We start from the raw sequence: 23,373 nt of genomic DNA, 5'->3' as shown, positions 1-23,373 counted from the left end.
AGGTGTTTCCCCATCTCTACACTTACACCAGCACTGCTGAAGTCTCACCATTGGCCAGGGAGGGTGAGAGGTGAAAGAAGAAATTACATTTGCTCCCTTCCCCCACAGCAGAAAAAAAAGATCCACAACACTGAGCCAAGAGGAATTTTGCCAAGTGTGCTCGACATTAAAAATAAATAGATACTTGAACAGAGAAGGGAATTGGACGGTTCGCTCCACTGAATATTTCATTATTCTTACGCTCCAGTCAATTAAATCTGACCCTGCAAGGATGAGCATGCACATACACACAGGCAAATCTGCAAATCTTAGGGTCTGATCCTCAGAGGTGCTGGGCGCACACACTGCTCCCACTGACTTTAACGGGAATTGCAGGAGTTGAGCATCTTCATTTGGAAATTTTTCATCAGCTGCATTTTAAGGAAGGTCCATAAACTTGGGGTTGGGGAGAGCCATTGGAATAAAGGTACCTCCTAAAGAGAAGTGGCAGCTGAGAATTGCATGTGCACTTCCTTGTTAAGAACCTGATCTAAAGCCCACCAAAGTCAGTGGGAGTCTTTCAATGACGTTTACAGGAACTAAATGAAAAACCTGGAAAGGTGCAAAGCGTGGAGCACATAAAATGAACCAAAGATTCCGTTAATCCTTTCTAGCCTCCACTAAAAATAATACAGATTTCAGTGTAACCAAAACAAGTTCCAACTGTAAAGAGGATTCAGCTAGGATCTTTAGAAGCACAAAAATCAGTGCAAACAATTCCCAATGTGCCATTATATTCATCAAAGCGCGTGTGAGGGGGATTTCCTGCTACTACCAACCTGAGTTTAAAATAGAAAATCCCCCCCCAATCAATGTTTATTTTTACTGTCTAAATAAAGACTGTTAGCCTATGCCAAACAGACAGCAAGAATACAAAGCTGCAAGATAGGACAAACAACAGAATGACACTGGGTTAGGAGAGGCTGCAAAACAGATGTGTGTAATATACCTGTCTAGACTTTTCTACAATGCATATACTTTATAAAAATATACATGCACATGTGCACATACACATTTATATAAAAACACTTTGGTAAATTAGTGCATTTCTATGGTGTGTGTGTGTGCGCGCGCGCTCTGGTAGCTGACTCCACAGAATTGCTTGCCTGTACACAGTGCACACAGGACACATATATATTAGGTATATAATTGTATAATAATACACACACACAAATATATATACACACACACACAGGGACACATGCAAGTTGAGCAAGGATGAAGAAAGAGAAAAGTACCAGCCGTGCATCCTCAAATATTCCATGCACACGCACCCCTCCCTCTTGTAAAGTGAGTGGCTCTGCCCATTAAGCCGTCTGCAATAACTTGGCTTCACAGACTACGTGAGAGACGTGCAACTTGACAGAAATTTAATGGATCACCATCCAAAGGCGGGAGAGAGGCATCATTTCACATCCATTCGATCTCCCCTAACAAGAAGTCAGCCAATCCGACTAATTATCTCACAGGCACACACGCAGAAAAATTCAAGCTGTTGGCCCGGGAAGCTTTTTGATGATGCTTAAAAGAGACACTATCGCTCCCTGCTTTCCCTGGGATTTCAGGCTGTTTGCATTAGATACGAATCTCTATTGTAGCTCAGTATTAGCTCTGCAGTCCGGAGTGATGTTTGTGCTCCTTGTTTTATTTGTATGGAGCAGCTGCGGGGGGGGGGGGGGGGGGCTTATCCTTGATGCCCAAATGAATAACATTAAAGAAGTATAGTAGGAATCACCCCTGAGGGGACCCATTCCAGAGTAATCGAAGCTCCATTATCACATCAACTAGCACTTCCACGGAAGTCTTGATAAACCAAAACGCATCACAAGCTCTCTCTCCCTCGGCGATTTACGTTGATGACTGTGGGCCATATCTGTTTTTATAAGGATTTCTTTAAGAAGCCAAACACCTAAGCGGAGTACCCTGTAAAAGTCCCATCTGCTAACTACACAGCTAATTTCCCCAGACAGGAGACGTGTTATCCTGTAGCAATCAAGGTCCTGCTGCCACACAGATCTGCAGCCTTCTCCATAAAGCTGTTTCCTACTCGGTTTACTCTACCCAGCTGACTGACAAAGGAACGCAGGGGGTAGCCCTGTTCTGGGCACATTGTGCCATCTCTGACAGAAATCCCAGGGGTCGGGCTTTTTCTTACGCTTTGGCAACACTCGTATAGTTTCTACAGCTAACAAAATCTCATTTAATTTGACTGGCAAATCCATTAGGAAAATACCGTATAGTTTTCTCTGTAGGATCAGAGACCACATTTGTTTTCCTTATTTGTTGTAAAATCGTATTTGCATTCAACACACACACACACACTCTCTCTCTTTCTTACATATTTCATAGGCAAGAGAGCCAGCAGAATCAGTGGCTGGTTTTTAACCCCAGCTGTTTAAAAGGGGAATGTTTCTGGTCGAGGGACACAAATGTACAAGCTATTTTAAAATACAATGCTTAGCTAAAAGACAAGACTAGAATCGCTCACTGTCCAAATTACCTCTGTATATTCCCTGCGTGCAGAGTACAAGCAATCCTCACCTCATAACAGCAGTATTTGTGCAAAGGTTTCTAGACTGCTTCTTGAGGAGTAGTCAAAGTTATGTGACTTGCATCTTTACAGCTTTGCTTACATATAAGCTGACCGACTCCCGAACAGGCAAAATGTATTTTGATGCTTTGTACTGCAGTAGCACCTATATGATCCCGGTGTTTGCGTTTTTGTTTTAATTGAATGGTTCCATTTTTTTTTGACCACGAGACTTTCTGTTCACTCCAGTTTAAAAAAAAATCAAATTATGAAGCTAACGTTTCATCTTTATTATTCACCCCGCTTACCCCCTTTCACCTCCCTGCTACGGGATCACAACTAAAATCAAGTCACTTATGCTGCTCATTTTGCACATGGAAGCCGAGGGTGAGAGACTTTCCAACGCTCTGCTCCCATTGAAGTCAATGGTAAAACTCCAAGCAGAATCAGGCTTTTGACAATCCCAGCCGAAATAACGAGTGATGTAACTTTACCAAATTAGGTCGGGTTTGCCAGGCCATGGCTCTGAAAGTGAGTTAGAGAGATCAGCATCCCCTGATAGGGTGGGTTGTCCCTCCAGACTTCTCTGTAGCGGAGGAGCCTAGCCAAAGCCAGGTGAAGATAAATAACCAGGTGACCCACAACTATGACAGCACCCAGCCACCACCACTTGTCTCATCCTGGCAGAGCTAAAAGTGATGGGGGCGGGGAGAAGAGGGGGGGATGCTACAGACTTTACTTCTTGTTCAAAGCAATGGGACTTTTCAGGGGAGCAACACTTTAATCAGCTCTCATGGGGAAAGACGGGGATGGTACGATGCAGTGTTGTTGTACCCTGTGGGTCCCAGGATATTAGAGACAAGGTGGGTGAGGTAATATCTTTCATTGGCCCAACTTCGGCAGGTGAGAGAGACACTTTGGAGCTTACCCAGAGAGCTCTTCTTCAGGGGATAGTATATGAGACTTCATTAATTAATGTTTGTAAAGAACGTGGCGGTCCCTGGGTGCAAGAGGCTATAGCGATGCAGTTCAGCACTGCAGCCCCTGCAGCTCCTTAACAAAGAGGAGAATTAGGTGCAGGAATTTCTTTTGGAGGGAGGTGGGACTGCACCGGGCTCCGATCTCCCGTACGGGGGAAGAGAGGGGCCCTGGGAACAATGCAGCATCCATGCTTCCCCCCTCCCCTCTCCTCCCCAATCCAGCAACGCTACACGTGGGGCAGCCACATCGGTCCTCTCCCAGCACGACAGCTCCCTGGTCCCGTCCCTCCAGCAGCCCCAGGGTCCAAGAACGGGAAGGCGGCGGGTCTGGCCCCCGCCCGCCCAGCCGAGGAGCGATGCGCGCTGTCGGACGCGGCAAACCCATCGCCATTTCCAGCCCGTGTCCCCCCCCGCACGGAGGAGTCACACGCGCCCGCAGCAGCGCCCGCCTCCAGCCCTGCGTGCGGCCGGAGGAGGCGGCTGCGGCTAGGGAGCGTTTCAGGTCACCCCCCGCCCATGCCGGCTGCACTAAGGACACGCAGACGCGCAGCGACGGGCCGGTTAGACGCCCATTCAGGCGCGCAGCTCGCCGGGGGCCTCGGCCCACCGCGTGCAGCAACCCCCCGCCCCGCCCTGCTCAGCCTCACACGGATGCTCTGCTCAAGGGAAACCCGTCAGGGCAGACGGGGGAGGATGTTCCTCCCACCCACTCCGCCGGAGCCCCATGTCCAACGCTTGATTTCTAGGAAAACTCCATTCCCGAGCCTGCCCGGTACTCTCCTCTCCGGGGTACATGCCCACTGCTCCCCGGTGCAATCCTCCTGCGGGCCCAGGCTATGTTGCAAGCAGCGCCCAGGATCCGTTTTAAAACACGGGGCGATGCTCACCCGAAGGGATAAATCCATGGCACAAGGGGCGGCCCCTTGGAGCAAGGGAGGGGCAGCATCCCGCTCGCAGCTTTTGGGAAGGCGTGTGGAGCACACAGCTCCCCCCACTCGCGGCATCCCACGCCCAGCGAGAGCCAGGACCGGCAGCTCCCGGAACTACACCGCATGGCCCACCCTGCCGGTGCATTAGCGCGCACAGAGACTGGCTCTGCTCTGCGTAGGTGCGGGCACCGCTCAGGCTTATCACCCCTCCCACCCACCCGGCCCTATTCCCACACATCTGTCCGCCCCCCGCCCCCGCTGTGCTGTACTCACATCTGCGGGGCAGCGCAGGGTGGCTATCATTGGGGAGCCAAATCTTCTGGATCCGGCTTTGCGTCAGCTCCATGGGCATTTTTACAACCCAGGTCGGTTTGCGCTCCGTGTCCGGCTGGGTGGATAGATGCACGGGAAAGACAATAAAAAGGGCCCTTTTTTTGTTTGTTTTTTAAACAAGCGGGCCCGGACGCTGCAGCACCTGATGTCTTTACACGCTAGTCCTAAGGCTTCTGATCATGCAATGATTGCAAAGTTAAGGCGGGGACACTGCCTCCCGGGGACAGAGCGACAGAGTCAAAAGCAGCGGCGGGGAGCACGTGTTCCCCGGGACAGGAGGGCTGGATTCTCGCCGACCAGGCAGCCTCACGCCCCTGCCACGCTGCTCCGCGGGTGGAATTTCCCCGGGGGCTTCCCTCTGCAGGAGCCGTTCGGGGAATGCCACTGAGACGGGTTCCCGGGAGCCTGCCTCCACCTCCTGCCTCTCTCGTGTGAATGCCCCGGCTCCCACCTCGCCGCAGCTATTTCTGCAGCAAAAGACCGGCCGGCAAAGGCTGCGTCACCCGCAGCCCGCCCCTAGCCGGCAAGGGCGGGGGAGATTCTTCGCAGGGAGCAGCCGGCATTGGAGACGCCGACCCGTGCTGCCGCCGCGTGGCGGCGAGGCGAGCTGCAGCCACCCTGGGCGGGTTTACGATCAACTTTTTCTTAGACAAAGGACTCACATTAGTGAGACAAGCGTGCAAAAAAATCCATACATGGCACGGATAATCCACGCGACTCTAGAATAATTTTAAGAGCGCACCGTGTCGCTCCAATTTGTATGTATACATTCTCTAGCATTATATACGAGTCTGGGTGCAATACCCACTGGTAAATACCGGTGCATGCATATTTTATATACACACTAAGTGTATAATATATAGACACATTTATTGCACAGATATAAACATCTTGAAACTCTAAGGGTATAGTTCTCATATGCATAAGAAAAGGGGGGATTATGTACTTTATAGTAGCTCTAAAATATAGACATATCAATATTTTCACTGAACTGTATTGTGAATACACTAAATCCCAAATGGATTATTTCCCTGAGATATACACCAAATATCAATGGATTATTTCCCAGTATATTGTATATGCACAATGCTCCGCTCCATTAAGGGGTGAAATATAAATGCAAAGATTTTGCATTAAAACCAACAAAGAAAAATCCCTGGCTCTATCCTATTGCTGCCTGCCCCATTCAGGCTCCTGTAACCTTTATGCAACCGGTCGGAGAGCAGGAGCTTATTTTTATAGGACAATTATAGTTTCTATTTAATATCGATCATTTCCCCTCCTCATTGAAAGCGCTAGGCTGCATTTCAGGGCGTGAACTGATTTTTACACACACACAAGCGACACAAAAGGCAAAACGCAGACAGGGGTGTGGGCTGCCGGGTGCAGGCACGTCCCTCACGTTCCGCATGACTCTGCGGGGAAGCCTCAGCCCTGGCTACAGACGCTCCTTTCATCGCAGCTGGATGCACTTGCTGCGGCAGGGAGCTGCAGCCCTAGGAAGGAGCCGGCGCCCGGCTCGCTCTCCAGCGGGCGCGGATCGCTACCTCCTCCTGCAGCTCTTCAGAGGGGGGCTTGCTGACAGGCAGGCGGCTGGGAAACTCCAGCCCCCAAGATGAGTTCAGCTTGGTTATTACAGGAGGAGCAGCGCGTTGTTCCTATTGCTAAGCACCTACTCCTGCTGGTCCAGCAGCCCTGTATTAACAGCATAACCTACTGACCTGATGCTTTTATTAGCAAGCATAGTCATTTACACACTACAACAGTAAGATTAATGGGGGAAGTCACTAGTCTCTAATATCCAGGTATTAAGGACACAGAACCTGCGGGGACCCAGGACCCTGTGACGTGCTCAGCACCCTTCATACTCACTGAAGTCAGCAGAAATTTGGGGTCTCTCTCCAAATGGACATAGAGGCTTACCCCAAAACCCATGGAAGGGGGATCAGCCCCAGAATGACAAAGGCAAGAGAGAGCTCTTGTGCACAAGAATAAATCACGAGGTTGAGGGGGGAGGGGAAGGATAAATGCTTAATATTGTCCTTTGCAAAGTTAATTCCCTGCAGGATTAATGACTGATTATGGTTAGATTCCAGGGAATGACCTATAGGGGCCCATTAGCTTGGTGCTGCCAAGTCATTATTTCACAGGAAAGGCAATGCACCAGATTGGTTAAGGTTTAATTTTTAAATTGACAGATTTTTATCTGATATCCAGCTACCTTTCCAGTTTAAAACAATGCTTCCAGGCTAGCGGCACTGCCTTAATGAAATCAGTCCCAGGGTGGCTGAAATAAATTAGCATAGCCAATAAAGATGTGAAGATAAAATTATGGAAGAGCCAGAAAAATATACCCCAAGCTTGTACGGGGCATGTCCCCAGCATTCCCAAAGCTGCTTCATTTAGATACGATGGGACAGATCCTTAGCTGGAGTAAAGTGTCATAACTCCATTAACTTCAATGGAGCTATGACAACTTACACCAGGTGAGGGTCTGCCCCCATGCAGTTACTTCATTTATGTAGAAAGTTTAGAAGTGGTGAGGAACTCAAGACGTGGTGCTGAGCACAATGTAAACACATCAACAGACAAACACACCACAAGTGTTAGATGCTACACTATAGGCCCTTATGCAATACTGGGAATCATGAGTCTGCTTTAATCATTTTTAACATACCTATCATGCTTGAAAACGAAGCCATTCCAACAAATTGGCACAACAACCTTTAGAGTGTCAACTAGTTTTTAACACTATATAGTGTACCCTTGATTTCTGGAAGCAAATCTATATATTTTTGTTACAAACTTATAGCGAGAACGTATAATTGGCCACAATTTTACTTTGCAATAAATATACAATCACCCATGTAAAGGTAGCCTTGATTGAGGAGAATAAAATGCAAAGTCCCAAAAAACACTCCGGGGGGTGGGGGTGGGGGTGGCGGGAGGGAATTGGGAGTTGGGAAAAAAATCCAAAAGGGCGTGGCTGGTAAAAAACAAAATTGTATGTCAAGAGCAGCGAGAGTTGTTACAAAATCAGGAAGTGGGGGACCCTGTAGATCAAACAGTTAGACACTACATTATACAATTTAAATACCAACCATCCTTGCTATAGCCACAGCATACAGGCAGAATTATAGAATCAGAGGTTTAGAAGGGTCAGTCTACCCCCTTTTCAAGGTACAGTACAACTGTACAGCCTCGGATTTGGCTGTATCCACAGAGGCAAAGGCATTCAGTTTTCTCCATTCCATCAGTGAAAGAATTTCTCAGGTCAGCTTTCTCCAAGGAGTCAAGTTTCAAGGAAGAGTTTAGCATTGTCTGAATTGCAGTGGGCTGAGATGCTGCTGCTAACGTACAGCAGCACCAGGTCCACCAAAGTCTGTAATTTCGCTCCTGATTTAAAGGTGACCTGAGAAGGCAGGAAAATGTTTTCATGTCCTTATCCGATGATGTGTAAACTCTTTCCTCCTGCTTGTTTCTTTGCATGAAAAATTAAGATCTTGCGATGCCACACTACCCCGGAAAAGGATTAAGGTGGCCGCTAGAGAGAGGGAGGTGTTAAGTAACCTGACTATTCACAGCTAAAGGATAGTTAAGCTTGATAGGCAAGCACCTACTGAAGGTGGAGTCCAGCTGGGCAGGAGAAGGCAGGACTGGTCTAAGGTCAGGAAGAGAGGGCAGACGGAGGCTGCAAGGTGGAAGCCTGCAGTCAGTCTCTGGGCTTACAGAGGGAAAAGGAGGAAACTCAGGGAGGGAGCAGAAGTCCTGGACTCCTGGCCCTGAGGGAAGAGCCCACCCAGAGAGATGATGGAGGAGGAAGTCTGACAGAGACAGAATAGGAAGCAGTCCAGGAAAACAACAGCAGGATTTTGGGATGGAGCTGACCTTGGCTGCTGATTGTAGGGTCCCTAGGCAGAAACCTGGAGTAGTGGGTGGGCCCAGGTTCCCCTGCCTGCCACTGGGGAAGTGGCATAAGCTTGAACTGGAGGACGGCTGGGAATGATGCCCAGTCAGCCAGTCCTGAGAGACTTTGGCAGGGAGAAACCATATAGTGACCTGGCTGGAAGGCCGAGTCACACAGAGGAAGGATCACAACTCCTGGAGCGTGAACAGGGCCGCAGCCCACGAGAGATGGAAAAGGGATCTCGGACCAGGCAAAGCTATTTCCCAGCTGCAGCCACAAGCAGGCACCCCAGTGGTGAGCAGAGAATACTGTGACACTGGAAATTTCCATTACATGCGTCTGACGAAGTGGGTATTCACCCATGAAAGCTTATGCTCCAATACGTCTGTTAGTCTTTAAGGTGCCACAGGACTCTGTTGATTTTACAGATCCAGACTAACACGGCTACCCCTCTCATACTGTGACACTTGTATATCCTGTTTATCCTGGAAGACTTGTGGATGACTGGAGAACTGGTAGGGTAGTGACATCACAAGTACCAAGGAAGTGAAACCTGATTGAATTAAAATCAGAACCCCTTTCAATTAGGCTACATAATAATTATTGGCCAAGATTCCCCAAAACAGGAGCCTAAAGTTAGGTTAATCCTTAGGCACGTAAGTGACCTGATTTCCAAAGGTGTGAGCACCCAGCTACACCCGCTGAGTCAAATTGAGGATATGTTCATTGGTGTTCGTGCAGCACTCAGATGCTACGGTGGTGGGGTTATCTAAGCTGTAAAACAGCTTCCGTCTAATCTAAAGTGCAGTGGTAAAAAGCACAGCTTCTCATACACCACCAGGCTTATCACACTTGTAAGTAAACTGCACACGCTGCTTCCCCAATTCCGGGGCCATGAGTTGTTTAGTTAATTCCCTTTTATGAGGGTGCGAGACTGGAAGTCACTTAGCAGTGGCCATCTGGGTATTACTCAGGACTGCGTGTCAGGCGGCCCGTCACGCAGCGTTCCCTGCATGTCACCCAAGGTGAGGGACGCCTCCATCAAACAAAAAGGAGAAAAGCCAGTTCTCTCTGGACCCAGAGGGAATGGACAGGATCTGGCTGTAAAGAAAGATGCAGAGGGAGGAATACAAATAACAAAAGTCATTATGGGATGTTCAGGAAAGGAAGAATCCTGTGATTTGGACCCAAAAGGCTTCCTGTCTATTGGTTAGCCAAATCCCACCATTTAAAAAATGGTGCTACTGAAGGACCTAGCTAGAGATTGATCTAGGTGGCGCTTTATCTGCAAGGAGGCTACGTCCCTTTAGGATTTGCCATGCTGCTGCTGCAGAAATAAAGTTACCCTGCACAGGGTTCTTATCCGTCTTCAGTTCACATACAACACTACAGCTCCTTTTGTACTGCAGCAGCTAAGGCCCTGTACCTTGGAAATTCCATCTAGCCATCCAGGGGTGCATACAGCCTTCATCACGAAAGCTCTGAGTGCTTCCAAGATCAGGACTAGAGGTGCATGGGCAGAGCTGTGCAGGGTCCGAAATTGGAGTAGCAGGGGGTGTTGCAGGTGAGGCTGTATGTGCACTGGCAGAGTTTGGGGAGTAGATGGGATACTTGCATAGCATCTCCACATAGCACAACTCACTCTAGTCTAGTGTATGCTAGTTCCTTGCTTGCTATCAGGAGAACCAAATGTACCTACTTTTAAAATTAAACAAGCACATTTACATTTTAAAAGTAGCCTAAACAAGGCAAGACTCAAAAGGAAGAAAATGTGTGGAATTTAAGAGAAAAACAAGGACCTCTTGTCAACCATAGACGGCAGGACCTGGAAATACAGTACACTACCATTTCCTTTGTACACCTCCCTTTGCTGGCTTCAGGAATTTAAAAGTCAGCATTTGAAATTGGCTTTTTGGCTGCAAAGTCTACCTGGGAGAACTTCCGGTGTTATTTTTTTTTGGGGTGGGGGAGTCATTTTGGTCCATTTTCACTTAAAGGGGGGTAGGGAATTCTGTGCATGATATTTTGGTGGATTTCAGATGCTTTTTAGTTACTATCAGATTCTACCAACATTACTCACATTGAGTAATACCATCTCCTTCCAATAGCCTCAATGAAATTGGCACAGTTAAACATGGCAGAATTAGACCCTGGATAAACCAGGGCTTCTAGCCCTGTTGGAGAGAGAGGGAATTGGAAATGCCTTTAAATAGCTCTGGGCCAGTAACCTTTCAGTTCTGATCTCCTCAGTAATAATCTCTCTCCTTCTTTCCCTTTTTATTTATCTCTTTTCTATTTTTATTTATTGTCCTTAAATAACATACAGTAAAATGCTCTGTGCGTGAGATTTTTTCAATCCCTATGGCAGCTCTGGACAACAATTCACGTTAAAATTAATGGGAACTGAATGTCAAATGCCCTTTTGGCCATTTTGAAGATCTCAGCAAAAGCGGGAAGAGCTACTTGACTGCTCAGCACTTTTGATAATCAAGCCACTTATTTAGGTGCCTAAATATGGTCTTAGATGGCTTTGATTTAGGTGCCAAACTCCCACTGAATTTCAGTCCCCTGGGCTCCTTTAAAAACTGGGGCTTGTGATTTCAAAGTCTTGGCCTGTGTGTTTAGTTCTTGTTTGTTTCTCTGCTGTTAGAAACATGAGCGTCTGACACCAAACCCCACATGTACATGTGCCCCAAGCCCTCCGGATGCACGAGTCAGTCTCTGAACATAGCAGCTGCTGGGCCTTGTGTCTCTGATGGGTCAACCCAAAGCCCAGAGCTAAATGCTCCAGGCTTTTGGAAGAACCTGGACCTGAATTTGGCAGCTTGGGTCCATCTTCAGTAAAATCTCTCCTATTAATATCCAGTGTACAGAAATAAAGATTAACAGTGATTTATTTTTGGGAATGCTGACTCCCAAAGGACATGACTCCTATTCTTATTCCCAAGGAAGCTTAAGTGGAAAGCTTATGCCACATCCATGTTTCATGGTCTGAAGTTTGGAGAGGAAACCAGATTCACTGCTCCACGATGTGGCACAAAAAGTGCAGCCTATAGACTGCAGAGGAACAGACTGGATCTGTCAGAGAAAACTGATGATAATATGCAAAATCTCACTGACTCAGAGAGGGACTTTACATATTTGTCATTACAATGTCTCTGGACTTAGCGTGCATGCCAGATGATGTCAGTGTATATTGAGATTATTATGCAAAAGATGCCCAAAGCTTAATGGCTCGAATGGCCCATATCACACTCCAAAGAGAGCTACTTCCAGGCCAATGAGGAGAGTTACAAGAAAAATAGTGAGCATTCACTGGTAGCTACCCTGGGATAGAACTATAGATTCAGTACATGGATCATTTGATGCTTACCTGTTCTATTAATTCCCTCTGAAGCACCTGGCATTGGCCACTGTCGGAAGACAGGATACTGGGCTAGATGGACCTTTGATCTGACCCAGTATGGCTGCCTTATGTTGTTCTTATTGGGAATTACGTCAGATTCTGTTACAAAATACTGTACCTAAAACCACTGTACTTTCCCCCAGGACACACGGGAAATGACTGAAAGCAATGTAATGAGGTTGCAGGAAAAGAAGGCAGGGTTTCCGTTTTTTAAAGTTGATGACAAAGGCATGATCTGAATACAGGCCAAGAAGCCAGGACCTGAGGCCTAGATTCAATAAAGTACATAAGAGTGTGCTTAAAATTAAGCACACACTTATGTACTACTGAAGTCTTAAGCAGCTGCTTGGGCCTTGGCTGAATTGGTGTCCAAGGCCCAACTCCTCAAAGCTATTTAGGTACTTAAATACTTTTGAAGATCTGGGCTCAAATTCCTGAGCTCCAATAACAACTCACTGTGTGGCTTTGGAGAGTCACCTATCCTCTGTAGGGCCTGAGTCTGCTGAGATCAATGGGAGTTTTGCCACTGACCTCTATGGGAAGAGGATGGGGGTTGGTTGTGCCTCAGTTTCCCTATCTATAAAAAGGGCATAACTTATTACCTATCAGCTAAAGTTCATAAATAACCATCGAGGTGCTAAATGTTTTATATCACAATAGTAATAAAGGTGTCTTTTGTTCCATTTGTATAACAAATGGACCAGTGTTTCCAGTACTTACATACATGTATGCGTGGCTCGGTTTCTTAAAAAAAATAAAAAGCCAGACCCTTTGGAAACCCAGAATTTGTCTGCCGTTTCTGGGAGAACCTTTCAAAAGCACAATGAGAGACTATGGCCGTTTCATTCTCTTGGGACCTGGCTACGAAGCTATTTTCACTGCCAACAATTCTCTCTTGCTGGACTTTGGAAAAACTTGTGAAAAATCACTGATGGGAAAAGTTTGTGGAGTGGGAGGTTTTGCGAACATTGGGAAATATTTGCATTAGGGTTTGAAAAACTAGTGGAAGTCCACAAGGAAACTAGAACTCTGCATTAGTGAATCATACCCCATCCCACAAGCCAGGCTGGTACAAGTGGATGGCATGTATAGGAGATATAAACGGTCTCCTCTTAGAGTCCTTCTCTTTCCCTGCCACACCTTCATGTTTCTCTGTCTTGTTTGTCTCTCCATCCTTCCCAGATTTTAAGGCCAGAAGGGACTGTTAGATCATCCAGTCTGACCTCATCCATCACACTGGCCAGAGAAATTCACCCAGTGAGTCCTACAGTGGAGGTAATTGTTCTGTCCTCTTCTCCATTTTTAACCCTATTATTTCGACTGGATTTCTCTCTCTCCCCTACACCTTGCCTTCCCCCTCTCAGCCTTTGCTCTTTTTAGCCCAGGCTCTATTAAATAGACGTTGAACCCATTAACTTTTGAACTGCAGTCAAACCCACCAAGCTTAAGTTGGCACAAAATCAAACAAAAATGATTTTTCATAGATTTCATGGAGTTTAAGGCCAGAAGGGACTATCGATCATCCACTCTGACCTCCTGCATATCACAGGCCACTCAATTTACCTAGTTACCTCTGTGTTGAGCCCAGTAACTGGGGTTAGACTAAAGCATCTCCGTCCTCAGGAGCCTGAATTGTTGCGTGCCACACACAGAGAACACAGAGACCAGTAGTGTCGGTTATTTAAAGGGGATGACAAAATTCTAATTAGACAGGCCAAAAAAAAAATCTGAAGAGCAACTAGCAAAAGACACAAAAACTAACAGCGATGTTTTTTTTAAAGTATATCAGAAGCAGAAAGCCTGCCGGGCAGTCAGTGGGGCCGCTGGACGATTGAGGTACTAAAGGAGCACTCAAGGAAGGCAAGGCCATTGAAGAGAAGCTAAATCAATGAATTCTTTGTATCAGTCTTCACTGCAGAAGTTGTGAGGGAGATTCCCAGACCTGAGCCATTCTTTTCAGGTGATAGATCTAAGGCGTCAGTAGAGGAGGTTTTGATATACATTGATAAATGAAACAGTAAAATCACCAGGATCAGATGGTGTTCACCAGGAGTTCTGCAGAAACGCAAACATGAAATTGCAAAACTAACGGTGGTATGTAATTTATCACTTAAATCAGCCTCGATGCCATGAGATTAAAAAGATTGGGACTGTTCATCTTAGAAAAGAGAGGACTAAGGGGGAATATGATAGAGGTCGATAAAATCATGAGTGGTGTGGAGAAAGTGAATAGGGAAGTGTTATTTACCTTTTCTCATAACACAAAAACTAGGGGTCACCCAATGAAATTAATAGGTAGCGGGTTTAAAACAAACATAAGAAAGTACTTCCTCACACAACACACAGTCAATGCGTGGAACTCATTGCCAGAGGATGTTCTGAAGGCCAACAGTCTAAATGGGTTAAAAGAGAATTAGGCTTTGGCTACACTTGCATTTCAAAGCGCTGCCGCGGCAGCGCTGCTGTGGCAGCGCTTTGAAGCGCTAAGTGTAGTCAAAGCGCCAGCGCTGGGAGAAAACTCTCCCAGCACTGTCCGTACTTCACCTCCCTGTGGGGAATAACGGACAGCGCTGGGAGTGCGGCTCCCAGCGCTGGGGCTTTGACTACACTGGCGCTTTGTAGCGCCACAATTTGCAGTGCTGCAGAGGGTGTGTTTTCACACCCTGCTGCAGCGCTGCAAATTTGTAAGTGTAGCCAAGCCCTTAGATAAGTTCATGGAGGACAGGTCCATCAATGGCTATTAGCCGGGATGATTAGGGCTGTAACCCAATGCTCTGGGTGTCCCTAAACCTCTGACTGCCAGAAGCTGAGACTGGATAACAAGGGATGGATCTTGATAATTGCCCTGTTCTGTTCATTTCCTCTGAAGTATCTGGCACTGGCTGCTGTTGGAAGACAAGATACTGGGCTAGATGGACCATTGGTCTGATCCAGTATGGCTGGTCTTATGAGATTCCACCAATGCCAGAGGCCCCTGCAGTGGCAGGGAAATTGATTAGGTTAGATATGCTCAGATGATTCTAGCAAACCACCTGCTCCCCACGCAACAGAAGAAGGTGAAAAACCCCCAAGATCTCTGTCAATCTGACTTATAGGAAAATTCCTTCCTGACCCCACATCTGGCAGAATTTTCCCAGACCTAACACAAACTATTTTAAAATAAATACTAAAACAGAGCATACAGTTGAGCCTGACAGAGCCCAGCCACAAATTCAGAGTAAAATTATGTTCTCCTGCCAGGGGTCTCTGCGGATGAGTGCTGTCACTTGACAGGTCACTACAGATAAGCACTGCCATTAAACTACCCCTGATTTTTAAAGTCAGTAAATAGATTGATACTTACTATAAAAGGAATGGTTCCAACGCTACAATACTTAAGGTCTATTTTCATGGTGCTGCAGTCCAGCCATGGCAATGCTACAAAGTGTGAGTGTGCATAGGTGACAGCCAACGGCAAACAAAGATCATGAGCCAGATCCTTTGTTAGGGCCAAAATGCACCACAGTGGGTGCGGTGCAAAGCCAGCCTAAACCTCCCCTGGGTCCTGACTCTGGTGCTTAGTGCATGTCATTCCCTGTGTTCTGTGATACAGTAGCTCAAGGGATACACTGGCCTTTAACGGCCACATGGGCCTGAAAGCCATGCTCCCCCTTCACAGCAATGCCTCCTTCCGCCACGCTGCGCTGGATGAGCAAAGACATACAAGCCTCTGATCTGGATCTATGCCCTTGCACGGGTGTGATCTCCCCTCGGCCAGGCTATGCTGGACTCTGGGAATGAGTCTATGGATTTCAGTGGCACTGCTTGAGGATGAAGGGGCGCTCCTCAGTAAGTAAGGGTGAGCGATTTGGGACCCTGAGAGGGGCAAAGAAGGACACCATGAAACACACGATTGCAGCACCAAAGCACCCGCTGTTCCAATTTTGTAACGCACATCAGGTTGAATGACGAATCTGACCAAGTGAAACTCCTTCCTTCCCCATTAAAAAAAAATGATTCTACCCGTTATGAGAAATGATGAGACACTAAAATAGCAACCGAGTAGCTGGCCCACTGCTGAGCAATACGTTCGGAGTCAAACTTTAGCCTTCCTTAAAGCTGCTGCCGATTTATTGGGCTCAGAGGCAGAGTAACTTCTGCTGCTAAGGGAAGTCCCTGTGCACTAGTGGTTGTCATAACAGTACAAGCAGCTCGGGTTCAAACACTGCCTTAGGAAGCTTGTCCTCCAATTTTTAAATAGTCCAAATCTGCCACTTCACTGCTGAGAAACAGGGGAAAGTCATTAACTGCATAGGACCCACAAAACCTGGGATGTAAATTTTTCCTACCAACTCCGTGAGCAGCAGCTAATAGCTGCCTCTCTGCAGGGAATAGCTTGGGGGGTCTAAGAATCAGACCTGGAGTATCTTATCTCATCGGGAACTGCAGGTTCTGTTCCTGGCAAGAGCTGCTCAGCCATACATCATTCAGTGATAGAGAAGTTGAGCTCCCTGCAGTTTATTCTGGGTGTAGTTTTCAGATGAGATGCTCAAAAACAGGGGCCCTGCCTGTACGTTAAATCCCATGGTCTATTTTGTAGTTCGCACCAGCGTCTTTAACCAAAACTTCCACCGTCCCTACTCTCTGCACTGATGAATAGTGTGTAGTTGGCCACTGTCCTCCCTACTAAGAGCCAGAGGCAGATTAGGGGTTTGTGGAGTTAATCCGTCACTGCTAAGAGCAGCTGTATTTCAGTGGCACGGGCTGTGTACTGAAACTCACTGCTGCTGTGTGTACCACTGAGGTCTACTGGATGGAGTCAGTGCTATTCAACGCTATGGCATCAGCTTTATACTCCCTAAGAGCAAGTTTCCTTTAGCTCAAGGGCTCCTGAAGCAGGAGGATTTGGGTTTTAATTTTTAGCTGGCCGTCGATTTATTACGATGTACTTTGTTAAGCACTCGGGGATCCCTTGGGATGAAAGGGGCTGTACGAAGATCATGATAGTCCCCAGAGCTACACCAACACCCGTGCTGCCAACCTCACGAGATCAAAAATCACGAGTCAGACCCCCCCAAAAAACTATTTTTTTACAAAAAAAGATTATCTTGCGTTTCTTCAGTCTCCCTTTTGATTTTTGAACTCCCTCTGCCCAACCCCAGGGTGTGTCACAGTTAGTGTTGCCCATTCACCATCCTTCACACATTTTAAGGACAGACTCTCACTCACCCCAACATCTGCCCATCCCCTCCCCAGAAATTATCCTGTCCCCCAGTCCTCCCATCAGTTCATTCCCATGTCCTGCCAGTTCAGCTCCCCAACAACTCTCAGCGCCCCTGCCACACTCACTTCTGCTCCTTCTGGGGTTCTTTACTGTTATATCCTTGGGGCAGCCGGTGTAGGAAGCAATCACTTGAGGCCAGAGAGCAGGCAGCTAACCAAAACCTCCATTTTATTTACAGATATACAGAGAGCTCACTCAGCCGGTTGAAACCGGTTGAGTTAACCCATAATAATCTAACTCAGTTGCCATAGCAACAAAAACCATGACAACCAAATACACAACATTTACCTTCCTCTCTCACACCTGCAGGGGGGACTGCAGGGGGTCCCTTCCAGGCCGTGTGCTGCAGGGGGAGGAAAAGATGCACCATTCTGTCCCATTGCTCACAGGAGGGGAGGGCTGAGGAGGGAACAGAGCCCAGCTGAGCTCCAGGGCTCTATGCTGCCCTCTCCCCCGCTCCTGCCCCCGCACCGTCCCCTACTGTGAGACTAGCGAGTGAAGGGGAGGGAGCCTGCCGGCTTGCGGCAAAGCTGAACTTCACAAGGGGACTGGAGCTTCTTGCGTCCTCACAAGCTGAGCTCCAGCATCCTCTGACATCCCGTTACTTGAGAGAAAATGGCGGGAGTTGGCAATACTGGGACACCAACGATACTGAGGAACAACCAAGGCAGACAAAGAGGCACGTTGACTTCAGCACCATGAAAAGAAATACAGCATGGAGGGGCAAAGCGGTGGTTGGGACAAAGGAAAAATCAACATCCAGTGGGTGAGAACATCATTTATGAGCTTCTACAGGACGGTTACTAATGCAGAGTCAAACAAATAGTACAAAAACGCTTTTTAAAATAAGCTATGGCATCCTTTCTGATCTGTCACTTAACTAAATGTATCTGGTCCCAATTAACGCACTTAACCAAGAGATATAATTAAACGTCAGTCAGAAAAGGAAGTAGAATTTTTTTTTACAAATATGGGGGAGGGGAGGTATGTATGAACAGTGCAGAAAAATGATCACAAACAATCAATAAGGCGCCTGAACAAAGATAGGAGATTTGATTATTTAAGATCCCAGTCAAATAGTAACAGAAGCAGTCTGAACGGCAGAAGTCTAAACCTACTATACACACAGAGGATTCAAATCTACATCTGGGTATAATATTTAACACTGGGGACAAAATATCAAAGTATTTTTTCCAGCATGAGGGTTTGTTTAGTAATACAGACTCTCCTGTGGCCTGCAATAGAAGCCAACGTTTTCAAGATTGGGAGCCTAAAACGGGCATCTTCGTCCATATTTTAGGCACCAAACTACAGAGCCCAATTTGCAGAGGTCCCAGTGATATCATGCTCCTGGCCAGATGTCCCTGGGAGCTGTAGGGCTCAACGTCAGGCCATTTATTTATGTGCTTAACTTGAGGCACCTCTATTTGAAAATGAAGGGCTTAGTGAGTTGTCCAAGGTTGTTGGGTCTCAGCACTTTGCTAAACCCACCAGAGTAGTTAGAGGCATCTTTCCATTTAAGAAACATGATTGTTGACAGTTGTGAAGAGAATATGCATTTGTCATTGCATTTAAAAGAAATGACTCAGTCTGAGGTACTCAACCACTGCTCTATGGAAGCCTTCCAGATAGCAGGCTTATGAACCACAGATTTAACCCATTGACTACTGGTCCTCTAAGCTGACATAATTCCATAGCAATCAGTCGAATGCTGGGACATCACTGGCCCATTTGGCCATCTGACAAATGTGTTTCACTGGAAAGAATGAGCCCCTGGCACCAGTTAAGCCGTTTAAAGGTACACACTGAGTCTTGCCTCAATTTCTGTCGAAAAGGTCTTAAATGATGCAGGGTCAGCTGCATGCATCCATCTGAAGCCAGCATTTAGAGTGTTAGAACAGGAACATTTCTCAACACCAAAAGGCCTCTAGGAAGCGTATGCAAGTGGCTTATGCAATGTACTCTCAAAGTTCCTGCACGCACAAATCTAACACTGGGCAAAACCAAAGCATGTGAGGCCATATAACAAACTGCTACATCATGAAGTAACCGACTGTGGCTCTCGAACCCGCAAGCATAGTTCTTCAGTCTCACATGCGTAGACGGTAAAGATGGGGCCTCAGCATGTTTCAAGCTGGGGAATTTGACCCAGTCCTTTATAGAAATAGAAGCTGGATGCAAAGTTCAAGCCTGGATCCAAACATCAATATTCAGGAGGCCTTCAGCTCAATCTCTGACAGACACAGTCTTACACCTGCGGTTCTCAGGCACCTGTAGCTGTACGAGCATGGATTGGGCCTTCAAGATTTTGTAACTAGATGCTATTCTCAGGTCTGCCATTCACTCACTGTGACCTTAGCCAGGTCACTTAATCACTATTAGATTTACATCTTCTTCACTGGAAGGATGGGAACAATACTCCTTTACCTCGCACGGGTACATTTGGAGAATTAGTTTGTAAAGCAATCTGAGATCTCAGATGGCAGGTGTGATGATCCAGGTTCACAGCTGGTGAAAATGACCCCTCAAGTCAAGAGTGCTACTCAGATTTACATCGGCTAAGAACCTGGCCCTTTAAGAACAGGGTATTGTTATTAGTCATACAGTTTTAATAACAGGGCCCCAATGGCTTCTTTTAGGGTCAGATTCTTGTACCTTTAAACTTAGCCTAACTAAGAACCTGATCTACAGCCCATTGAAGTTAGTGGACTACCTCCCACTGTTAATAATCCCATTCATTTTAATGGGGCTAATCGTGCTACTCAGCCTTAAAAAGGGTGGCAGAATCTCCCCCTTAGAAAGCAAGTTACTCCATTATCCAATGGTCCTCACTGGTAGGAAGCATTTCTGCTCTCTCATTTACATTTACCTTTCATTCAGCTCAGGTTCCATTGCCCCGGTTATCCCATCAGTGCCATGTGGGAAGCTGAGGCTGTCTTTTTCAACCCAGCCACCTTCTTGGGCCTAATTTATCCAGTGATGTCACAAGCCAATGGCAGTGACAGCTCCACTGCTACCATGGGAACTAATAGTGACCCCCCCACACACATGAACATAGTTTGGGGGCTTCATAGAGTAGCAAAGTTACAGAGGCAGGAGCTTCTCTTTAGACTAGAGCCACTTCAATAATCAACGAAGATGCAAAAGGAAATAGATATTTTTAGTAAAATCAGCTGTGGTTTAAAGTTTGCCTGCAAGCAGCTGGTTTAAGCAATGAAGCAAACAAGAAAAAGTGGTGTTTGTTATTATTATTGATTGGTGATGCTGGGCTTTTAGGCAGCACAGTACCTCGAACCAATTTTAAGTCTAGAAACCAGGACCTCCCGAGTTCTAAATCCAGCATCACCTCTGGCTGTGTATGCATAACCTCAGGCAACGTACTTAAACTCTCTGGGCCTGATTTGCCATTGAACTGGAATGGTGAGATTTGCACCCGAGGGTGCAACACACTGGCAAAGCAGAAGTGTGCCTCAGTTTCCATACTCATAAAATGGGTGTAATACTTAGCTAATGGAATCACTCAGTTAAAATCAGTGTTTGCACAAAGCTTTGAAATACAAAGCACTACGTAAGTGCTCGTGATTACAAAGCTGCTATGCTGATGGGACTTTAGGATAGTGTGTAATTCTACAATATACCTATGCACTGAGAATTCCTATCATTCTGAAGGATCAGACTAAACTCTTTATTCCTAGACTTTAAGGCCAGAAGGGACTATTTCGATCAACTGTTCTGACTTGCATAATGCAAGCCAAAGATCTCACTCGGTGATTCCTGCCTGGAGCCCATCACTTCTGATTGAAGTCTGGTTCAGTCTAAACTGAACTGACTCTCTCCAAACAATAGCCCCTAACTCTGTAATGGTGACATCTGCTAGAAATAACAGAGGGGAACACAAGTCCAAATAATCAGAGATCATACACAGCACCTTGTGTCTCTGAATCGGCTCTAGCCATCCTGTGCCATTTCATTTTACAAAATGCTGGCGCATTTAGGGAGGCAAAGTAAATCATTTCTCACCATTTGCATTTCAAAACAAAGTAGGTGCTCGCTGATCTCCTGGCAACCAGTTACTCCCCAGCGCCTTGTATTCCCAGAGGAAAAGCGCTGGTACCACATTCACAATGCCAGAGCCTGAACTCCTGAGCCTACCCCCCAGAACAGGTACAACCCAGGCAGCAGCAGGGTTGGCTTCCCCCGCCCCAGTCCAATGTGCCTCAGCCCTGACCTGGAGGCACCACTTCCAGACATGAAAGGGGAAGTCCATTTCCACTGTCCAGTTCAATCCTTGGCCTCTCTTTTGTGAGCTGTGTTCACCGGGAACTGGACTGAGACAGAGAGCTGGTTTTACAAGGATTCCTAACAGCCCCGAACCTTCCTAGTCTCCCGAAGGACCCCTGTCATGCCGTGTACTCCAAGCAGGTAACATTCATTGATTACACCTCACAACAGCTTAGAGTTACTATTCCCTTTTTTCAGATGGGCAGGTATGAGGCCAGCCCCCGCCCCCCCCCCCACACACACACGCACACACACTTTTTATCGGCCATAAGGGCCAGTGATGGGGGGGAGGGGTGGAGAGGAGCGAGCGGGGGGCAGAGGTTTGGGGGAAGAGGTGGTGCAGGAGCGGGACCTTGGGGAAGGGGCAGGGCCTCAGGGAGAAGGGGTGGAGCAGGGGGCAGGGCCACAGTTCACCCACCTGTGCCCCCCACCCCATTTTTAAGGAATTTATGCTGCCCCTGTACAGAGAAGCGAACCAGCCTGCCCACGTCCATAGTGCCAGTGAATGTCAGAGCTGGGCATAAAATCCAAGATTAAAATGTCATACTCCCACTCTCCTCACCAGGTGGCAATGACTTTCGGATACTACTGGCTAGGGCTAGATGGATCAAGAAGCTAGAGCTGAAAAGCTCCGTAGGCCAGTATCTCTCATGCAGTTCAGATTCCAACCAACTTCTCTTAGAAGTGGAGATGGGATTGAATCTAGATGCCATTGGATGTTAACATAGCTATGAAGTCTGTTTCCCACACCGGTGGCTGCTTGAATTTTCCTTACTGTAGGGCAAGGATTTAAAGAAATCCCATTGAAACGCCAACTGAACCAGCTGGTTTTAATTTGTATATTTCATGTAATGAATTTACTCCATTCACTAAGGGGAGAGCTGGCTGGAAAATGGGGAGAAAACTGTACAAAAATATTCATACAATTTTATTTCCACTTTTCACGTTTTCCAACCCGCCCTAATTAATGTTAACAGGAAATTTCTCTGAAATTATGAGACAAGATAAACAATATTTAGTGCTTATTGTTAATATATTTTTTCCAAAGGCATTTCCATTGCCCATCCCACAATGACATACTTAATAGCTATTTGGAAAAAAATTCATTTGGATGTTTACCTGCTATGTTCTGGGGTTTATTATGCAACAGTGAGTCAGAACCTTGAGTATCCTACTTTGAAACTTCAGTTGTTGGCAGTACGCTGCACATTATATTACATGGCATTTCAGAGCAATAGAGGGGATAGAACTCCCGTTCCCTTGCTTCAAAAAGCAAAGACCCCTGTCACTTGAGCTAAAGACACGGCCTTTTTAGAAGATTAGCTGTATCGGGTCTATAACATGTAGTTGAGCAGAGCAGATTCCATAACATATATGGCAGTGGTGCATCCACATGCTGCTCAGTTCATTACAATATTTACTGATATCCTGTTAAGATGGACTGGGAAAATTTACACCATTTTTATTGCTGTGGTTCCAGTCTTGCTGACTATAAAACTGACCAAGTAAATCATAGAACTGGAAGAGACCTCAAGTGGCCAGTCCAGTCCCCTGCACTCAAGGCAGGACTAAGTATTATCTAGACCATCTCTGACAGGCGTTTGTCCAACCTGCTCTTAAAAACCCCCCATGATGAAGATTCCACCACCTCCCAAGGCAATTTATTCCAGTGCTTAACCACTCTGACAGTTAGGAAGTTTTTCCT

At 46.7% G+C, this 23,373-nt stretch overlaps 1 protein-coding gene across 10 annotated transcripts in view; it reads right to left on the bottom strand.

Annotated features, from left to right (window-relative positions):
- The window catches only part of PFKFB3 (6-phosphofructo-2-kinase/fructose-2,6-biphosphatase 3), a 70,216-nt gene that overhangs the window by 25,873 nt on the left and 20,970 nt on the right, over positions 1-23,373 (bottom strand). The window contains exons 1-3 of one of the 10 annotated variants that reach the window (XM_044978443.1): positions 20,257-20,341; positions 12,581-12,655; positions 4,752-4,866 (exon numbers count right to left, since the gene is read on the bottom strand). The exons of 1 other annotated variant lie outside the window; for it this stretch is intronic. In XM_044978443.1, the coding sequence (XP_044834378.1) occupies positions 4,752-4,830 (79 nt within the window). In that variant the 5' untranslated portion in view covers positions 4,831-4,866; positions 12,581-12,655; positions 20,257-20,341. 8 more of the 10 variants (XM_044978436.1, XM_044978485.1, XM_044978451.1 and 5 more) reach the window with 8 other exon arrangements.

The sequence above is a fragment of the Mauremys mutica genome, chromosome 1 (assembly GCF_020497125.1).
Source record: "Mauremys mutica isolate MM-2020 ecotype Southern chromosome 1, ASM2049712v1, whole genome shotgun sequence".
Taxonomy (NCBI): Eukaryota; Metazoa; Chordata; order Testudines; family Geoemydidae; genus Mauremys; species Mauremys mutica.
Note: the sequence above shows the minus strand (reverse complement) of the source record. Positions and strands in the feature narration are given on the sequence as shown.